At 39.5% G+C, this 22,778-nt stretch overlaps 2 protein-coding genes across 2 annotated transcripts in view; both read left to right on the plus strand.

Moving 5' to 3' along the window:
* Positions 1 to 22,778, plus strand: part of LOC311300292 (protein NLRC3-like) — a 51,691-nt gene continuing 28,913 nt past the window's right edge. Inside the window, exon 1 of the mRNA XM_084424516.1 lies at positions 1 to 359. The gene's annotated coding sequence lies outside the window, so the exon portion shown is untranslated. The remainder of the gene's footprint in view (positions 360 to 22,778) is intronic.
* LOC311299352 (uncharacterized protein) lies at positions 8,765 to 10,760 on the plus strand (the record flags this gene model as incomplete). Its single annotated transcript, XM_084422869.1, has 2 exons — positions 8,765 to 9,608; positions 9,807 to 10,760. 2 exons carry the CDS (start codon positions 8,765 to 8,767, stop codon positions 10,604 to 10,606), a joined length of 1,644 nt encoding a protein of 547 aa, XP_084278995.1. The 3' UTR covers positions 10,607 to 10,760.

Here is a 22,778-nt window from a genome sequence, read left to right on the forward strand (position 1 = left end):
TCTGGAGTTGTTAACTGAACAGGATATTCAGAGAATTGCCACCTGCGGATTTTCAGTGACCACTTCTCCTGGAATATTCTTTGGATTAGGACGCCATATGAATTTTATAATTTCTTTTCTTTTTCTTTTTCTGTGTTGTGTTGTTTTCTTTAATTGGCTTCCGTATCCTGTTTTTCCCTTTTCTTTCCCCCCTTCCAAATATCCTTTTCCCTATGATGGGTGTCTGCTATCTCTTCACCTCTCATCATTCACAAACTGATGGTCACTTTATACAAAACTCTCTTTAGAGACTGTTGCATTTGCTATAGTTGTGTTTGGACTCTAAAATGAACTTGGGAAGCTTTTCCAAGCAGTAACAAGTAAGTACCATTTCCATCTTCCTCCTTTTTGTTTCTCCGTCTACATCTCTGTGTGGCGGCAGCAGCCGTAAGCCCTCAGGCTGAGTCGGCTTTATTAAGCCCCATGATAGCGTAATAATGCCCCTGTGACTCCAACCCACTCTGATCCGCTCCCTGCTGGACAATGGACAGGTTGGGAAGCATGTGGAGAACGGACGCATGTGGAGAATGGACGCAGACGAGAACGGACGCAGATTCTCGTCTGCGTCCGTCCTCTTACAGCTCAACAGTTATATTTTGACAGAATCTTCAACAACTGTTGAATGTTCTGTTTCTGATGGTGCTACATAGTTTCTTTACCAAATAATGCTCAAATTTGGGGTTTGTTTTAAGAACAAATGTGGTCTGACCTTGCTTTGGAACTGGTGGCAGTGGAAATGGGATTCTTACTAAAGCATCCAGGAACTTTTATTGGCTATGTGTAAAACCAGAGTATACGGAGATAGAGATGCATCTATGAACATCTGAATCTTGTCTAGTAAGATATGCCTTCATCTGGTTGCCTTTGGAAGGCAGAATTGATGTAACCCTTGTTGTCTATGATATCCCACAATCCTGAGCGTGTGCTTTGGTAGTTAGTTGAATAAAGAGAATGTTTGATGGAGCAGTTGAAATAATGAATTCGAAAATGTTCGTCCTTTCTTCCATGTTCCATCTGTCTGTCCGTTCGTCCATCTGTTTATTTACTTATTTAATTACTTGATTATTTATTCATTTGTTTATTAAATTTAGTTTTATTATTTCTGTTTTTATTTTTGTTTTTGTTTATTTCACTTATAAGCCATAAAACACACAATTTTTCCTGTTTCTTCAGGTTTTAGAGAGAGCCAATCTAGGAACTAGAGATGCGGGGGTGGCTTTTTACTAAGTACCCACAGAGAAAGTCTAATGAGGGGAGAAGTGCCACTCAATAAACTTCCGGTTGCAGTTCCACTCTTGTTCCATAGGAGGGTGCTCACAGGACGAGTGCAGAATGAATGGAGGTCTATGGAGCTATACCGCTCAAAATCCACTTTTCTTAGGATATAATTTTTTGTCTAGTAATTTGAATGTTGTTTTCGAAAGGGGATGCAAAGAAAGTACATTGCTTGGTGTTCGATTTTTTAGAGTCACTTATTTGCTTTAAAAAGTCTTTCAAAATGTCAATCTGACGTCATTAGCAGAATGCTAGCGTGTTATGGGCAACAACAACTCAACCTGTAAGAAATCGAAAAGAAATAAGTACTCGTTCATTCAATTTTCGATCTATAACCCATGTTGAACTTGCAAAATCTACAATCAAATCTGAGATTTCTCAACGGCAATCGAGGGAGGGAGCAAAATTTAGCCGTCTAGCCCCATTGACTCCCATTCATTTTGCACTCATGGCGATCGCCCCCAGTGGAACTCTGATTGGAACTACAACCAATAGGACTTAATAGGGCGTTGGAGTGAACAGGCTCTCTGTAGACGGGCTTTGGTACCCACCTAGCAACCACCTAGTAATGTCTTAGCAACCTCCCGGAACACCCTAGCAACCACCAACAACACTTGAGCATTGTGGCAGCAAGTTTTACATTCAGATTTTCTTAAGAATATTTCCTTCAGAAAAATCGTAGTTAGGTTTGTTAATTATGGAAGCTTATGGGTAGCAAATTTCAATTTGAAATGTAATATGCAAAATCACAATGCAATATGTAAAATGGTAATGCATTTCTGTATTTAAATTTTCATTTTCCAATACATTTGTGCAACGTTTGGTGCAAAATGAAAATTCTGTTATATAATATTGGTTTTAATATGTAAATTGAATACTATTTTTAACGCTTTATAAGTTGCAAAATTAAAATTAAAATGTATTACAGAAATGATTAGATATGTTTAACATGTTCAAGCAAAAACTGTAGCAAAATTGTAATTTTAATGTATTTTTTTCTTAATTGCATTTACACTCACAGTTAAGACACTTGCGATTGCATTTCCATTAAGTGTCCCGCAATGAATGTAGCAAAATTCAATGTGCAATTTGAAAATGCATTCTGAGCGGATCACGTGCCCGTCCCGCCCTGTCAATCACTGCGTGAAGCTGGCCCCGCCCCCAACCCAATGCAAAATGTCTGCAAAATAGGCTCAATCGTTTTTACTTCGTTTGTGCTGTAATTTTTGTTTGTTTGTGCTGCTTCTGTTTTTTAGATAGTAAAATAATATTTATAGGTCATTCTATCACCTAGCCGCCACATGCTCCAAATAAAATAGTCTCGTTCGGTTTGTACCGGTTTTGTTTGTGCTGCTTCAGTTTTTGAAATATTAGACCGAATTATAGACGATGACGTCACCAGCCCCCCGACCTGCACCACATTCACGCAAAATAGTCTCATATGTTTGTGCTAATTTGCGCCGATAAAGGTTTATTTTGTGCTGCTTCGGTTTCTTAAATATTAAAATAATATTTATTGGTCATTCTGAGGTCACTCAGACCCCCTACCTGCTCCACATTCACCCAAAATAGTCTTGTTTGTTTGTGCGATCGTTTGTGCCGGTTAAAGTTTCGTGTGCTGCTTCGTTGTTTAAAATATTAGACACTGAATTATTGACGATGACGTCACCAGCCCTCGACCTGCTCCACATTCACCCAAAAAAGGCTAAGTCGATGAATTTGACCCGTCAGATTCCGTAACCATGTACATATGTATTAAAGGGATAGTTCACTTTGAAATTAAATTTTGGTATGTTTTAGCTTACCTCAAGGGCATCCAAGATGTAGGTGTCTTTTTTTCCGCAGTAGTTTCAATTTTTATATTTTTAGGTCAAACCGTTCTTGTCTGTCAGTCAGTGTTGTAGTCGAGTCACCAACTGTCGAGTCCGAGTCGAGTCTCGAGTCCCCGTGTTCGAGTCCGAGTCCAAGTCCGAGTCACCAAAGAAGAGACCGAGTCGAGTCCGAGTCGAGTCACCATTACCTGAGTTCGAGTCCGAGTCGAGTCTCGAGTCCCCAGTGTTCGAGTCCGAGATGAGTCATCAAGGTTGAGTCTTTGTTATATTTCAAGACTGCCTACATTTCTCTTCTCTGGCACCTTTAAAGAGCTGATATAATTATAAAAGAGGGTCTACATTAAACAGAAATGACACCACTGTGTTGACAATTATAAATAATAAATAAGTAAATACAATATAAATAAATATAAATAAAAACTTTTGATTTCAATAATGTAGGCTATTAGTAGGCTAAATGTTAAAATTAACATTAACAATGCTGTAGAAGTGCAGTTTATTAATAGTAGCCTAAATGTTAACTAATGTAGTTAACTAGAGTTTAATAAATGGAACATTATTGTTAAGTGTTACCGATTTGTTATACACCGATTCAGACGTCTCGTGAGTTCGTTGTTGGACAGATGGACAGTTGTTTTAACCATTCATTAAAGTGAATCGTTCAAAGGAGTCATTAGTTCGCGAATCGGACGTGTCATTAATGGACGTGTAGCCTACGTGGCACGCCTTGTGTGATTATCTCGGCAGTTTAGGACAGGACAAGATTTGTGTCAACACAGAAAACATTTCATCACTAGATAGGTCTTTTCGTTTATTGAAATTGTGGCTAATGTCAGCTGAATGTGCGGAACGCTTTTCAGAGAAGATAAGGCAAACTTTTTTTTTTTTATTATTGTTTCAGCACAATTCACACCTCGCGGTAATTCAGGAGAAAAAATCTCTGAATGATCTACGTAAAACTTCGGTCTTCCGACCTTTTACTATCGTGTCAATTGATTTTGATTAATATTAGAGGAGGGAGCTCGTGTTGTTTGAAGACGGTGAGAGCGCGCGCGGCTGGTTCTCTCTGCTCGTTCTTATATGCAGGAAAAAAAGAGATCCCGTCCGGTCTTGGAGCCCAAAACAGGAAAAGTGTAACATCTTATATCAAATTTTAAAACCTATTTAGTCAGAAACTTCATCCAACGTCATTCATTTGATGAATGCTCAAGTCCGATTTTATATCCTCTAATAGAATAGAATCTCGAGTCGGACTCGAGTCCAGAGAACAGGGACTCGAGTCGGACTCGAGTCCGAGTCCAGGACTCGAGTACTCCATCACTGCTGTCAGTCATATAATGCAGGTCTATGGTCACTGTCTCAAAGAGCATGCACAGAGTCCAAATTAAAACAATTCCCCATCGTCCAAATTAAACAATTCCCCATCGTAAGTACACATTGATGGCCTAAGACACGAAACGAGCGGTTTGTGTGAGAAAACGAACAGTATTTATATCGTTTTTACCTTTTGTACACAACCATGTCCAAGTGATCTGAAGGCGCGGGCGCTTCCTACACTGTAAAAAATTTGTAACACTCCCAAATCAAAAATTTCAATTGACCGATAACATCTAAATTTTTCAATTGGCCCAAGTGAAAATCTGTACATTTAAAGGGGTGGTAAAATGCCCTTTGCACAAGATGTAAAATATATCTATGATGTCCCCAGAGTGTGTGTGTGAAGGTTTAGCGCAAAATACCCCACAGATATTTTTATATAGCAAGGTAAAGTTGTCACTTTTTGAGGGTTTGCAAAAACGCACCGTTTTGTGCCTGGCCCTTTAAATGCAAATGAGCTGCTGCAGAGGGCGGGGTTTCAAGAGCTCCTGTGTGTTAGCAGCTGCTATTACCTCACGCAGACACACTAAAATGACAGAAACTGTTCTGCCTTTAATGTTAAAACGGAGTCAGACAAAGATGGAGAGACTCAAGAAGAAGTGACAACATATAGAATGCAACAGAACGTCTCTGAATGGTTAGTTGATGAATTTATGTTGCTGATGTGGAGTTAACTATCTTCAATTAAGATATTCTGTCATGATAAATCTATAAATCGCTCATATAGGAACTGTTGTGAGATGCACACAGAGTGACTTTCTATTGCATGTGAAAAGATGGATGCTAAAGTTTGAGCTGACTCACAAATGTACTCTCTTATACAACAACTTTTCCTCTTCTCAACATGGACTGTGTGTTCCCGGGGGCGGAGTTTATGTAAATTCTAGGGTTAGTGATGTCACTAACCCGGGAGGAATGTCGTGTAGTCCCAGCCAGCCGTTTGTTGTAGTCCTTTTCTTTAAAAGCAAATATCTTTCTTTGCTTTTAACTTTGAGTATTGTAACTTTGCAGACGTTGTTAATGCTCAAACAGCAACATTACACACTAACTAAAGTTAGAAAAGTGAAATCATAATCAACCACCCCTTTAATTTTAGAATTTACAGAATTTCACTTGGGCCAATTGAAAAATTTAGATGTTATCGGTCAATTGAAATTTTTGATTTTGGAGTGTTACAAATTTTTTACAGTGTATTGTGTGACGTGTGCGCAGACTGGTGCATATATATACACACTAGATGTCGCGTTGTTCCAATGAACTGCCGTAGCCAAGGCGGAATCTATTGTATATATCTATGCACCAGTCTGCGCTCACGTTATATGACTGAGAGACAAGAACGGTTTGACCTAAAAATATCAAAATTGAAACTACTGCGGAAAAAAAAGACACCTACATCTTGGATGCCCTTGAGGTAAGCTAAAACATACCAACTTTTAATTTCAAAGTGAACTATCCCTTTAATACCTTATCAATATGCTATGCTTTATAAAATGGAAAGGGACTCGCATGTATGCCTCATTTATGATTATAAACAGAGATGGTCACACATCGCATTCGTCACTTTATTGAACTTTACAGTCAGTTATAAATAAAAAAAGAGCGGTCACATTTTTTGGTAGCTATTAATACCGAATACCAGTGGAGCTTTGTCATATTATGTGATCTCAGAGTAATAGGCCTATGCATTTGTAAGGAAAAACTATAGGATCTCCAACATTATTGGGTATTACAGTTAATAGTAGGCTAATAAGAATAAAGATAAGCATGTATCAGACAGTGATAATATTTTATACAAAACGAAACCATCAACACAGTCCAGCATCAGACAACAGCAGCTCAGCATAATGTTGACATGGGTGTCGATGCTTGATAAGGCAGAACATTCTCCCAGACCCAGACGGTCCAACATCGTACTGGTTCTATCACCTGCAGACGCGTAATAATCTTCAGAAATACTACCATTCTCTGTCCATGCTCCACTTCATCTGCTAGTGAATTTAACACTCATATCAGCTCTGCCGCCACCGTGTTTCCTTCCAACACCTCAAAATACGCACCATAGCCTACAGCAGGGGTTCTCAACCTTTTGCAAGCTGGGCCCCCCCAAAGCTGGTTCATTGCAGTTGGGGCCTTGTTGTTGTTGTTGTTGTTATTATTATTATTATTATTATTATTATTATTATTATTATGAGTAGTAGTAGTAGTAGTAGGCCTATCATCATTACTAGGCTATTGCTATATAATTATATGAGGTTACATGCTTTGTTGTTGTTGTTGTTGTTGTTGTTGTTATTATTATCATCAGTAGGCCTATTATCATTACTAGGCTATTGCTATAATTGGGAATTGGCACCAGACCTCTGATATTAATTTATGCTTTATTATTGTTATTATTACTAGGCATCATCTGCATTTTTTACAGAAGCTTGCAGGTAGGTGATGTTAGGCAAGGCAAGGCAAGGCAAGATTATTTATATAGCACATTTCATACACAATGGCAATTCAAAGTGCTTTACATAGAAGAAATTAAAATAATAAAAAGAAATAAGAATAATTAAAACAGTTTAGAAAAATAAAATAAAATACAGTACAGTACAAACAGTCGGACGAGCATTGGCACAGTGCTCATTCAGTAAATGCACAGCTAAACAGATGTGTTTTGAGTCTGGATTTGAATGTGACTACAGTAGGAGCACGTCTGATCTCCTCTGGAAGCTGTTCCAGCTGCGGCTGGCATAATAGCTAAAAGCGGACTCGCCATGTTTAGAGTGAACCCTTGGTATTTCTAGCTGATATGATCCTAGTGATATGAGTGATCTGTTGGGTTTATATTCAATGAGCATATCTGCAATATATTGAGGTCCTAGGCCATTGAATGATTTATATACCAGTAATAATACTTTAAAATCAATCCTAAATTTAACTGGGAGCCAGTGTAAAGACCTGAGGACTGGTGTGATGTGTTCATATTTTCTGGTTCTGCTCAGAATCCTGGCGGCAGCGTTCTGTATGAGCTGCAACTGTCTTCTGGTCTTTTTGGGAAGGCCAGTGAGGAGTCCATTACAATAATCCACCCTGCTGGTGATGAAAGCATGCACAAGTTTCTCTAAGTCTTGTCTGGAAACAAAGCATCTAATTCTTGCAATATTTTTCAGATGATAGTATGCTGATTTAGTTATTGCTTTGACATGACTACTGAAACTGAGGTCTGAGTCTAGTGTCACACCAAGATTCCTGACTTGATGTTTAGTTGTTTGACCCCTAGAGTGAAGGTATCAGTGATGCGCGGGTTGATCCGAAATGAGCGGGTGCCTGCGGTCACCCGCGGTTACCCGCGGTTACGAGTCATCCAAAAATATTTTTAATGATATTCGGGTCGCGGTCGGTCGGGTCGTTTGAAATAAAGATGCCAATTAAACCTTTGTAATTTATATAGTACTAGACACAATTTTCTATGAAATACATAGGCCTACACTTTTTTGGCTGAATAACTGGCGAGATGACGCACAAGCTCAGTCTGCAGGTAGAGTCTCTCTTCTCTATGCAACAACAATTCATTTGAATATCATGCTATCACACTTACAACTCCCAGTAAGATCCATATTGTAGTAATTTATCGCCCCCCAGGTCAGCTGGGTAACTTCGTAGAGGAGCTGGATGTGCTGCTGTCCTCTTTCCCTGAGGACGGCACCCCACTTCTAGTCTTCGGTGACTTCAACATTCATCTCGAAAAACCACATGCAACAGACTTCACCTCTCTACTAGCCTCCTTCGATCTCAAACGACACATCACCACAGGTACTCACAAATCAGGCAACCAACTGGACCTGGTCTACACACGCAACTGCATCACAGACAACATTTTGGTGAGGCCTCTCCATGTTTCAGATCATTTCCTCATCACCTTCAGTCTACAACTCGCTACCCCTGCGCCACCAACCCCACCACCAGTCACCCTCAGGCGAAACCTACGCTCACTTTCCCCCTCCCACCTCTCCTCTGCCGTGTCTTCTTCTCTTCCCCCACCCTCACAATTCTCATCTCTGGATGTGAATACTGCAACGGATACCCTATGCTCCACACTAACCTCTACTCTAGACAAAATCTGCCCTCTCTCCTCCAGGCCAGCACGCGCTACTCCTTCTAACCCCTGGCTATCTGAGGTTCTTCGTGAACACCGGACCGAACTCAGGGCAGCGGAGAGGAAATGGCGCAAATCAAAAGACTCATCTGACCTGAGTATGTATAAATATCTCCTCTCGTCCTTTTCTGCTGATGTTCATGCTGCAAAATCTTCTTATTTCCACAACAAGATCAACAGCTCCTCCAACGCACGACTACTCTTCAAGACATTCAACTCACTCCTCTGTCCACCTCCACCACCACCCTCCTCCTCCTTAACTGCCGATGATTTTGCAAACTTCTTCACCAACAAAACAACAACTATCAGCAGTCAATTCTCAGCTCCACACACACAGGAACCCAGACCGACCCCTTCCACAGCCAATACCCCTCTGTCCTCCTTTTCGCCGCTAACAGAGGAAGAAGTATCTACACTTCTCCTCTCCAGTCACCCTACCACCTGCCCTCTAGACCCCATCCCCTCACACCTTCTACAAGCCATCTCTCCCACACTTCTACCAGCACTCACACACATCATCAACTCATCCCTCCATACTGGCACCTTCCCTACAGCATTCAAGCAGGCTCGGGTCACTCCACTGCTTAAAAAACCAACGCTAAACACATCTTTTGTAGAGAATTACAGACCCATCTCTCTCCTACCATTCATTGCAAAAACACTTGAAAGAGCTGTTTTCAACCAAGTAACATCCTTCTTGTCTCTAAACAACCAGCTGGATGTCAACCAATCTGGCTTCAAGAAAGGGCATTCAACTGAGACTGCATTACTGTCGGTCACAGAAGCCCTACGGATTGCAAAAGCTGCTTCCAAATCTTCACTCCTCATTCTCCTTGATCTGTCTGCTGCCTTCGACACCGTGAACCATCAGATCCTTATGTCCAGCCTCTCATCACTGGGCATCACAGGAACTTCACTCGACTGGTTTGAATCCTATCTCACAGGTAGGTCCTTCAAAGTCGCATGGAGAGGCGAGGTATCCAGAGCACATCAACTGACCACAGGGGTTCCCCAGGGTTCAGTTCTCGGTCCCCTCCTCTTCTCCATCTACACTACATCACTGGGACACATCATACAGGCACATGGTTTCTCCTACCACTGCTATGCTGATGACACACAACTCTTCCTCTCATTTCGACCAGATGATCCCACAGTAGCTGCACGGGTCTCGAGCTGTCTGGCAGACATCTCCACATGGATGAAGGAACATCACCTGCAGCTCAACCTGGCAAAGACTGAGCTTCTCATCCTCCCTGCCAATCCATCTCTACAGCACGACTTCACCATCCAGCTTGATTCATCATCAATCACACCATCAAGGTCGGTCAGAAATCTGGGAGTAACGTTTGATGACCAGCTGACCTTCACAGATCACATTTCAAAGACAGCTCGATCATGCAGGTTTGCGCTGCACAACATCAGGAAGATCAGGCCTTTCCTAACTGAGCACGCAACACAACTCCTCGTCCAGGCCCTGGTCATTTCTAGGCTTGACTACTGCAATGCTCTTCTGGCCGGACTTCCAGCATGTGCTACCAAACCTCTTCAGATGATCCAGAATGCTGCAGCTCGTCTTGTCTTCAACGAGCCCAAGAGGGCCCACGTCACTCCTCTGTTAATCTCTCTGCACTGGCTACCTCTCGCTGCTCGCATCAAGTTCAAGGCATTGACGCTTGCTTACAGATCTATCACAGGCTCAGCTCCCTCCTACCTTCACTCACTCCTACGAGCCTACATCCCCACCAGACGCCTACGATCAATCAACAAGCGACGTCTCGTGGTTCCATCACAGAAAGCCACAAGATCACTTTCCAGATCATTCTCATTCACAGTTCCATGCTGGTGGAACACTCTCCCCACCCTCATCCGGAATGCTGAATCCCTGACAACATTCAAAAAACAGCTGAAAACCCATCTCTTCCATGAGCACCTAAACTCATAAAAAAAAAAAAAAAAAAAAAAAAAAAACCTTTCCCTTAAAATCCCACTTATCATGCTTATGCTACTCTGAATAATGCCTGAACTTCGTATTCTGAACACTTCTTGCGTTGTTGTTGTCTTTTGCCTCTTCATGATGACTCGCTTAATTTAGTCCTGATTTGTAAGTCGCTTTGGATAAAAGCGTCTGCTAAATGACTAAATGTAAATGTAAATGTAAATGTAGAGATGGAGGCGGCAAGAGAAAAGGTGAAGACTGGGGAGTGGAAGCTGTTGGAGTGTGGGAGACATTTGCCGAAATAATGAAAGATGATGACCAAAGTGCTGGCTTTGTCATGTGTACTTCTTGCGATGCTATTTACACATTTGATAGCCACAAAACTGGCACAACCAACCAGGCACGGCGCCAGGATTCCAGTTTTGGATAAGCCAGACCAATTGTGGGTGGGCCTAAAATTAAAAACGTTAAATAAAAAATAAAAAACCTTATCCAATCACTGCTTAACCTAATAAAAAATATTGACTAATATAGCCTATGTTATATTATCTGTGCGTATACATAATATAGATTTTAATAGCTTGATGCTCTTTAAATATTTTGTTGCATTGTTAAAAGTTTAGGACAGACCTATCCGCGATCGCTCTCCATGGTTCTGATCAAAGAAGAGCGCTTTGGAATCTCCGTTATCATACCTGGGCTGCGTTTTCCGATAACATTGTCTCTTAGCGCGCTACGAAGACTCTTAAGGTAAAACTCCACTAAAGGTATATCATTGCTAGGCGTCTTCAGGGCTATCATCCACTCGCGAGGCAGAGGCGCTGGCGCCCTCCTAGCAACGGTGCTGTTTTTGGTAAAACATGATTTTGACGACTTCATTAAGTTTTGTTTTATAGAAAACTCTTTTAAAAAGATTTTCGTTTTGTATAAATTGTATCTTAATTTTGATCAATGTTTTATCAATCAATCGCCTGTATTTAATGAATAAGAAGCAAATATATAGCAGGCAATGTAATAAGGCGCATGCAGGCACGATCACTTGCATTGCACGTGAACTGGAGGGCGCCGAAACTCAGCTTGTGCCTCACATATTTGAGAAATTTAGGCTATATATTACAGAAAGCTTGAAATGTCTACTTTTAAACGAAAATATTCAAACCAAAATAAATAGGCTACTCTCTGATTATGTAATCCAAATGAAATGTGCATTTCTCTCTGGCGTTCATGGCGAGTCCGAATTGTCAACTTCATCTTTGCAGCGACACAGAAAACACCAGTTTATTACTAAACAATTAAATGTCTCCTTGCTAATTTAGACACATTCATAATCATTACTTTAACCGGTTCTTTGTGGCAAGCTTTATGTGTGCGGTCATAACGCTTATTATCCTGTAGACCAGGGTTCACCAATCTCGGTCCTGGAGGGTCGCTGTCCCTGCAGAGTTTAGCTCCAACCAGCTCCAACACACCTGTTTGAAAGTTTCTAGTATGCCTAGTGAGACCTTGATTAGCTGGTTCAGGTGTGTTTAATTGGGGTTGGAGCTAAACTCTGCAGGACACCGGCCCTCCAGGACCGAGATTGGTGAACCCTGCTGTAGACTATAGCCTATTTAAGTAATTAAATTAATATAAAGGGGCGAGTTGTCCACGAATGGCTTAAATCAACAACTACTAGTCGACTAGAAAAAAAATGAGTCGGAGGCAGCCCTTATTCCACATTTTTTCGAACCAGCAGCAGGCCATTCTGGGTTGAGCGAGCGACCCTCGGAATGAGCGAGCGGAGCGGAATATTCAGAAATGCGCTCTCTGCTCACGAGCTCGGACAAACCTCACTGTCTGCTGAACTTGCGCAGAAACATCAAAATAGACATAGCCAGCTTTTTAAAACTAAAATTTAGACTATTTTAGTACAAATTATGAGCTTATTGACTTTATAAATAAACTTTGATAAATTAGAATATATATTAAAAAAAAAATCCAATGACGCTACGATGAGCATTTACTACTTTTAAAAAATGCGGGTCAGGAAGCGGGTCGGGTACAATATTTTATTTTTTATTTTTTGCGGTCCGAGTTGCGGGCCGGTTAGTTGAAAACGTCGGTCGGGTGCTGGTTGTTTATACATTGACCCGCGCATCACTGGAAGGTATGCGTTCACCTTGAGAACTTCATCTTTGTTTCCAAACACAATGACTTCAGTTTTGTCTTTGTTTAACTGAAGAAAGTTTTGACACATCCAACTGTTGACTTCATCAATGCATTGGCACAGGGAGTCAATGGGGCTGTAATCGATAGGGCTAAGTAAATCTGTGTGTCGTCTGCATAGCTGTGGTAAGAGATTTGGTTCTTTCTCATTATTTGGCTCATTGGGAGCATATACAGGTTGAACAGGAGTGGTGCAAGAATTGAGCCTTGAGGGACTCCGCATGTCATGGATGTCCACTCAGACTTATGGTCTCCTATACTCACATAATAACCTCTCCCATCTAAGTATGACCTGAACCATTTTAGGACTATCCCAGAAAGCCCCACCCAGTTTTCCAGCCTGTCCAGAAGTATGTTGTGATCGACAGTGTCAAATGCAGCACTGAGGTCGAGTAGTACCAGCACTGATAATTTGCCTGAATCAGTATTTAAGCAAATATCGTTTATTATCTTTATGAGCGCTGTCTCTGTGCTGTGGTGCGGTCGGAAAACAGATTGAAAATTGTCAAAGGATCCATTCAAGCTCAAGAATTTGTTCAGCTGATTGAAGACAACTTTTTCAATGATCTTGCCTATGAAAGGAAGATTTGAGATCGGCCTATAGTTGCTTAATATGGTCTTATCCAGATTGCTCTTTTTCAGGAGGGGCTTGAAAAATGCAGTTTTCAGGGAGTTTGGAAAACTCCCAGAGAGAAGTGAAGCATTTACCACTTCTAGAAGATCTGCTTCTAAACTGTTTAACACACTTTTGAAGAAAGATGTGGGAAGTGTGTCAAGAGCGCAGGTTGATGTATTAAGGTGCTGTACGGTTTCTTCCAAAATTGTGCCATCAATTTCTTTGAAATCAGACATCGTAACTACTTTCTCAGGTGGTCTGATCTGTCTGACCCCAGCGCAACTCAAGGATGTGCTGATCACCTTTCTGATATTATTGATTTTCTCAGAGAAGAAAGAAGCAAACTCACTGCACTTGCTGTCTGAGAGCATTTCACTGGGAATCTGGCTTGGGGGGTTTGTCAGTCTCTCTACAGTAGCAAAAAGAGTGCGTGTGTTGTTTAAATTGCTGTTTACAATATTTGAGAAGAAAGTCTGTCTAGCTTTGCCTAGTTCCATATTGAAAGCATGAAGGCTGTCTTTGTAGATGTTATAATGGACTACAAGTTTTGTCTTCCGCCACATGCGCTCTGCTTTTCTGCATTGTCTTTTCATATTTTGCACTGCTGTTGAGTTTCTCCAAGGTGCTTTTTGTCTGCCACTCTTCTTCCTGACTTTAACAGGAGCAATATCATCAAATACACTTTTAACTTTTGAGTTAAAAGAATCAAGGAGAAAATCAACAGAGTCAGCAGATATGCTTGGTGTTAAGGATATAGCCTTCATAAATAGTACACTAGTGTTCTCATTTAAGCATCTCTTCTTGATAGACACAGATCTAGCTTCAGTGGCAGGAGAGATCAATATATCAAAGAAAATACAGAAATGATCAGACAGTGCTACATCCTTAATAACAATCGATGAAATATTTAGACCCTTACTGATAAGTAAATCTAGAGTGTGTCCACGATTGTGTGTGGGTCCATGTACATGCTGAGTCAGATCGAAAGTTTTTTAAACAGTTTTGATTTCTTTTGCCATATTGTTCTCTGCACTATCTATGTGGATGTTAAAATCTCCAGCAATGGCAAAACAGTCAAACTCTGAGGTAATTGTTGATAACAGTTCTGTAAAGTCCTCAACAAAGGCTGGAGAGTATTTTGGAGGCCTGTAAATAATGATAAGTAAAATGCGTGGAGCACCTTTTAACACAATACCCAGATATTCAAAAGACGGGTAATTCCCAAATGATATTTGCTTACATTGATAAATATCTTTAAAAAGAGCAGCTAGACCCCCACCTCTCCTAACAGCTCTGCAGACACTCATAAAAGTAAAGTTAGGAGGGGCTGTTTCATTGAGGATTGTTGCACTGCAGCTGTCTTCTAGCCAGGTTTCATTTAGAAGCATAAAATCCAGGTTGCTTGTGGTCATTAAGTCGGTGACTAGAAGTGATTTATTTTTAAGTGAGCGAATGTTAAAAAGTGCTAACTTAACAGTCTTACTTTTTGTCCCCACAGCAATCTTAGTTTGACGTGTAATAGGCACAGGAGGATGATTTGTTTGTGTTATAATCAGTGCTTGAAGTGGTGGGAAAAGGTGGCGGTACTCTCTTTGCATTGGCAAACCATGACATTTTTACAGTGAAAAACAAAACTTGGAGATATTGCTGTTACAACAATTTATTGTTATTTATTTATTGTTATTTATTTATTAACAACATAAATGTATTTAAACATGTTTGTGTGTGCGTGGCTGCGTGCATGCGTGAGCATTTCACAAAAACTAAAGGAAAGCTTTAAAGGGGTCATATAATGCCATTTTTGTTTTGTACAAGCTAATATGATTCTTTAGGGTCTAAATGAAAAGTCTGTAATATACTTTAATTAAAAATTCTCATTAGTATTGTAAGAAAACACTAATTTTACCTGGTCAAAAACAGCTCTGTTTTCAGCACGCCGTTTAAGTGCATGTGTCTTTAAATGATAATGAGCTCTGCTCACCCCGCCCCTCTGTTCTGTGCGTACACTGTTTCTAACACAATAACACAATAACCATAATGCGGTGTTCATTATATACGTGGGATTATGAATTATATTGAGATCGTCGTACATAGAAAACATGCCGTAATGTACCCTGAGTGTAAACCGCATTCATCGTGAAGCGTGCAGCAAGCGATTTGCAAAGATTAATATAAATATTAATATAAAGGTTAATAAAACGTTACACTCACCTCTTCTTCTGGAGGTGCAGCAGGAACACGAATAGTTGGTACCGATCCTATTTTCAGGAACAGCTTCTTAGCAAAACCAGCTTTACTGACCCTCGTTTGTAAAGCTGTCTGGTGTGAAATGATTCACGCAAACATGAAAGCATGGACGTTGATCGTGGGGAATCTCCGCGTCAATGCTTTGGGAACATTCCATCAAAACATCAAAATGACTGCTGTGTTCCTTATTACACCCAAGAACAGAACGCCACAATCGCTTAGACGCCATTCTTCTCCAGCATATCAATGCACTATGATGACAGACAGCTCGCGAGCGAGGGCGGGTCTGTGTTGAAACGTGGCTGTCAATCACAATCGTGGGAGGGGCGTCGATTTTGTGACGTCACAAAATCGAACGGCTTGATTTCAGAGAGGGTCAAACATAAAAGGAGATAAAAAATAAAAAGCACTGGATGGATTTTTATAATTTTATGATGGTTGTGTACAGGCACTGCCAACACACATTTAAGTACAATCAACTTGTAAAAGTGCATGTACCATTATATGACCCCTTTAACTGTAGCTTTAACTGTAGCCTATATTCTGACTAGTTTATTCGTTTATTCGTTTAACTAAATACGACCTCACGTTTTATACGTTTGTAGCCTCTGAAACTTATAAAAATTAATTCGGATGGTTCGATTTTCTGCACTTTTCGCATCCGTAGCAAATATCTTGAGGGGTGTTTTTGACAATTAAGAGCCACCAAATGACGAATATGAAAAAACGAATACAACAGTTTCGGGCTCAGTCAGGCAAGGACCTTAAACTTTAGAGGCTTGTGCAGCTTCTCGAGGAGAAATCAAACAAATGAGCGCCGTTTTCTAAAGTCTATGAGCGCTAGGCTTGGGCGGTATCCAAATTTTGATACTGTCAAACCTCCTCCATATTTTACCGGGGTATACGGTATTACTGTGACTAATTAAAAATTATGACATAAGGCTCAGACAGCGTCACCAAACTGTTGGCTTGTTCCTACACCGTTCAGAAACTGAATACCAGATTGGGCAAAAAAAAAACGTGCACGTTGTGTCCGAGCCGGCTGACGGCATTAAATGTAATTATGAGCCCAAGCCCGATTTAGACTTGACTTTTTTTAATACGTGGGCCGTTATAATATGGCGGCGCCAAATAATTTTTTTGAGGGGGAGCTAGATATAAATACTATTAATAAATGAGCTAAAATGGGACACTTAATATATAATATTTAATTATTTTAATTATTACAATTAAAGTATTACTTTTATTAAATTAAACAAGCACAACATTCAACATTCAATCAAATATTATTAAAAAATAAAAAATTTCAACATAATATCTCATTATTTTGAAATGTGTGCATGCAACAAGCAAGAAGTGCATTTGTAAATCCGGTGACACGCATCCAATTGATTTTTATTAATAAAACTTTTCTGTCAGCGTCTGCTGCAAAGATTAAGTTGACGATTGCCATCACCTAGTGAACCTGCAGAGAAATGCAAATCATGGATTACATAATCAGAAGGTAAAGGCTAGCCTTTTTCTTTTCGTTTTGAATTGTTTCGTTTAAAGAAATAGACGATCGGCATCTCCGTAGTGAACGCGCCTATAGAGAGAAATGCACATCATGGATTAATCAGAGTATGCTGCCTATATTTTAAATAATCAGTGAGTGGCCTATTTCTTTTCGTTTTGAATTGTTTCGTTTAATGAAATTTCAAGCTTTATTTAGATATAGGCCTATCTGTCATGTCTGTGAGGCATACACTGAGTTTCGGTTAATTTATGATGAGATTTCAATGCAAGTGACCGCGGTGCGCCAGCGCACGATCATGTCATGATTATATTGTCTGCTATTTGATTCTTATTTATTAAATCCAGGCAATTGGTTGATGAAAAATGTATTAAAATTAAGATACAATTTATACAAAACGAAATTCACTTTAAAGAAAGGCCTTTTACAAAACGAAACTTAAGTGGTCAAAATGTCTGACTCCCGATGCATCCCATCTTACTCGCGCTGTTCACTTTTCATTATCAACATAGATGAAAAAAATAACATTATAATATTTAAAAAATATGAACTAATGCTCTTATTTAATGAACTCGGGACAAAATGCATCCTCGCAGCAGTGAGTGGGTGGTTGTTTCGGTGATGCGACATTAGGTTAGAGGTGTTTCCATCTCTCGCGATCACCTTTTTATTGCACAATTTACAAATTGCCTCGTCAGTATTTACTGCCTCTCCCTTCTCTCTCTCTCTCTTTCTCCTCCACACTGTCACTTAATGACAACCACACATAAGCATTTTTAGGCATTAAATAAATTATATTTATATATTATATATAAGTGCCGGTAATGACGGTATTGAAACTGATACCGTTGCTATTTTAAGACCCCGCAGTATACAATATTACCCTGATACCGCCCAACCCTAATGAGCGCAGCACACACAAATAAACTAAATTGACATACTGCAGTTAAATTTCAAAGTGTGGTGTTTTTATATTTATAACATTTGAATACAGTTCAGCAACATACATCACACGACCTGACGACCAAGAGAGCTGACAATTGACCATCACTTAATTTACCATCACCAATGTGTCACTGATTTCATATGACAGTTCAACAAACAAGAGGCAGTGTAGAGAAGGAATTCTCTGATAGCCGAGGCACTCCTTAATTAAAATGTCCTAACTGGACAACTTTAAAATACCAACGCGTAGCGGCATGGGGCCTTCTTAAGGGCATAATGAAGCAGATAGAAAACTGATCTTATAATGGCAAAAAACACACAAGTAAGCAAACACACAGGTGCTGACAATCAGTGTTGAAGGTCTGCAAGTAATTGCTAAGACACGCCTCTCACACAGTTCTCAGCACTAAAGCTATAGGTCACAATAATAAACAGAAACACAGGCAGATAGCATGCATATACATTCATGCATACATTGCTAAGGCACGCCTCTCACACAGTTCTCAGCACTAAAGCTATAGGTCACAATAATAAACAGAAACACAGGCAGATAGCATGCATATATACATTCATGCATACATTGCTAGGACACGCCTCTCACACGGTTCTCAGCACTAAAAGCTGTTGGTCACAAAATAAGCAGAAACACAGGCAACAGATAGCATGCATATATTCATGCATATACATTCATGCATACACATGCATACACCTATACATATACAATACATATGAAAAGTGAATAATCACAGGAAAAAACAGTGTTACAAAATCACAGAAAAGGTCTATAATCTATCTCCTCATTTAATCCTGGATAGTCCATTGTTTTAAAACTCCATATCCAAAAGGTTTCACGTTGCAATAACTGTTTTAAAATGTCACCTCCACGCATTGATTTTTTTAATAATTTCAATGCCCTGAATTCTCAAAGATGATGGGTCACTATGGTGTATTTCTTTATAGTGTTTGGCCATAGGGTAATCTTCGTTGTTGACTCGGATTGCGTATTTGTGTTCATAAAACCGCTCTTTTAGTTTTCTTTTAGTTCTGCCCACATAGAAACACCCACATGGGCATTGTAGGCGATAGACCACATATTCAGAGTTACAGTTAATAAAACCATTAATCTTAAATTCTCTCTGCGTTCTCAGATCACAAAAAGTCTTACTTTGAATGACACCCTCACAATGACTGCAAGATCCACACCTATAGGTTCCCCACAACCCTTTTTCTAGCCATGTTTTTTGTTTAGGACCTGGAAGGTAACTTCTTACAAGTTTGTCCCTTATGGATGGTGCCTTCTTGAACACAGTCATAGGCGGCTCTGGAAAAACGTCTTTCAGAATAGGATCACTTTGAATTAACCCCCAATTGGACTTAATTATTTGTTTCATTTCAGAAGCACTACTATATTGGGAAACAAAGACAGGTCTAGAGTTGTTTTTAGCCATGTCTTTTCTCCTCTTTTTCTTCTTTAGTAGGTCAGAGCATGTTGTGGAGCGTGCTTTTATTATTGCTTTTTCTATTATCATTGGTGAGTAGCCCCTAGCCCTGAACCTTAATGTCATATCTTGAGCCTGCATTTCGAAATCAGAGTCATTGTTGCAGATGCGTCTAAGACGCTGAAATTGTCCAAAAGGAATGTTATCTTTCAGGCTCCTTGGATGGAAGCTGTCAGCCCTCAATAAAGTGTTTCTATCTGTGCTTTTCCTATATATTGTTGTGTACAAGAGATTATTATCATCTATGGAGATAGTCAAATCCCAAAAATGTATAGATGTTTTTGAATGTTCAATTGACAGTTTTATATTTGGGTTAGTTGTATTGATGTACTCATGAAACTGCAAAAGTTCTTCCTCATTCCCAGACCAAACAAAGAGGATATCATCGATAAAGCGTCCCCAAAATTCTATCTTGTCACAGAATTTGTTACTAGATCGATTATATATGTATTGCTCTTCCCAATGACCTAAAAATAAATTGGCATAATTAGGAGCAAAACATGCGCCCATCGCTGTGCCCTTGAGCTATCTAAAGAAATTGTCTTGGAAGAGGAACACATTATTGTGTAAAATCAATTCTGTGAGAGAAAGTAAAAAATGGTTGGGTGGTGACGTATCCGACCTTTGTGACAAATAATGTTGTAAGGCTAATAGGCCTTCCTGATGGTTAACCCTCAGAGTCTTCGGTCACTTCTGACCGAAAAAAATTCTGTTTTGAATTTTAAAAAATCACAGCTTCATCGGAAGGTTATGATACTTAGTGACTTTTATGGCATTAGGTATGTGTATGCAAAAAAAAAATTGAGGTCATGATCCGAGCATGCTAAGTGGTCGTAAAAAAAATAGTCACACTCAGTGCCTTCGGTCAAAAATGACCGACCCATAGGAAATGAATGGGAAATTTACAAAAACACAAAAATTCTCTGAATTTTTGTCTGTACAATCTACAAATCGGCCACGATTCTAAAAAAAAGTACACCGCAGTAAAGGGGTGACACTCTACAACATCAAGAGTGCAAAAAATTCACACCCACCCACACACACACACATAGAAATACACTTTTATACACATACACACCAATAAATTCAGATTACAAAAAATCTGTTTTGAATTTTTAAAAATCACAGCTTCATTGGAATGTTACGAAACTTGGTGACTTTTCTGGCATTAGGTATGTGAACACAGAAAAAAAATGAGGCCATGATCCGAGAATGCTAAGTGGTCGTAAAAAAAATAGTCACACTCATGGTCTTCGGTCAAAAATGACCCCCATAAGAAATGAATGGGAAATTGACAAAAACACAAAAATTCGCTACAAATTCGCCACGATGCAGAAAAAAAAGTGCTCAGCAATGAAGGGGTGAAACTCTAAAACATCAAGAGTGAAAAACATAACATAATTAATAATTATAATTAATATATATATATATAATTAATATAATAATTATTAAAATTATTAAAATAATAATTAATAAAATGTTATAAACCTTGGCAAAAAGTATTATTTGACAATTTCTAAAAAAATACAATCAATCCACATCTTAAAAGTAAGTAATTTGGTCCAAAAACAACTAGAATTCACAAGCATCTCCATTTAGAGCTATTACAGGCATCTAGTGGTAAACCCATGCAATAACATGATTTATTTAATTTTAGGTTTAATAAATTGATTTATTTTTTTTTATTTTTTTTTTTTTCTGAAAGCCTAGTCTCTAACAAAGTTAAGTTTTACTGATATTCAGTCAATGTGTAATGTCACCAAGTTAGATAAATGCTTTTATATATTGCAGAACAGAATGCAGAAAAAGATAAACATTATCTTAAAATCGTTTCGCCACCTGAGTGTAGCAAGTGGCTCAATTTTAGCGACTATGCCACCCCAGGTTAACGGGGAAAACAACCCAAATAAAGCACACAAATACGTTCCACCTAGAAAAGGCAAGAGGCATGGGCTTCCGTACAAAAATGTTTTATTAAGGCTAAAAGTTGATCAATGATTTAAAATCAGTAATTCACTTGGGTCATAATTGAATTGGACAAAGTGAAAAAAATAATAAACCTTCACAAGATTCACAATAAACCTTCACAGATTCACAATAAATCTTCACAGGGGCTGAGGCTTCCGGTCAGGAGCAGGCTAGTGTGCTGGCAGCAGGTCTACCATAAGAAGCACGCCAACCCAACGTACACCCACCAAATTCACTGCAAATAACCAAAGGTAGTGACACGGCAATAATGAAACTGCAATAACACTCTTAGTGAAGCAAAACCTGCAGTGAGACCGACAACCAGCCCGCTCCGGGAAGTCCTCAGCTCCTAAAGGAAAGAAAAAAAGAAAAATATAGATAATTAATAAACTAAACAATTTAAATAACCAAACAAAGAAAACAAACAAACATTCAAAGTCAATTTCTTGACTCTAACATGATGAAAACCAACGCAAAAATAAACAATTTACAATGCACCCCAAAATAAACAAAATATAAATACTCTAAACACTCACATTCACATTCAAGAAAAACAAACAGATCTACTGTGACCACGGCAGAAACTTACACCAAATACAGAGTTAACAGTAATAACATTACACCTGAAAGTCATTCCAAGCAGACACAATCACTCAAAATCAAATAACTAAAAAAAAACAAATCTTCCAAAAACAAAAGTAAAGAAATGCCAACTAGTAGCAAGCAAACAAACAAAAAATAATCTTTCAAGCCCGCATAGACATGTTTAACTTAAACGTAATGGTGTGTAGAAAGCAGCAGCGTGGCTTTAAAGAGCGAGTGGCGGAGAGAGAGAGAGCGTGCGCGCTGTTTAATGCGACTGCTCACTTAACCCACTTTAGTGTCCGTATAGACCAGAGAATACGATCGTTACACTTCAACATATACCGTAAGAGAATCACATAACAGCCTTGTTGATTGCAACAGGTGGTGTTCCGATCAGTTAAGCTGCGATGCCACACCGATGGAAGCCCAGAAGGCACACCGTACTGGGAGTAAGCAGCAACCCACGCGCACAAACCCTCAGCCACCCAGTGGCACACTCAATCCGTAGTTGCGACAGGAAGGGGCGGGCTTTCAACCATGATGCATACCAGGAGGCATGAATGAACGGTTTATATGCCCCAATGGGCAAATGCTCATTGG

This window comes from Rutilus rutilus (genome assembly GCF_951802725.1).
Source record: "Rutilus rutilus genome assembly, chromosome: 11".
NCBI classification, from domain to species: domain Eukaryota; kingdom Metazoa; phylum Chordata; class Actinopteri; order Cypriniformes; family Leuciscidae; genus Rutilus; species Rutilus rutilus.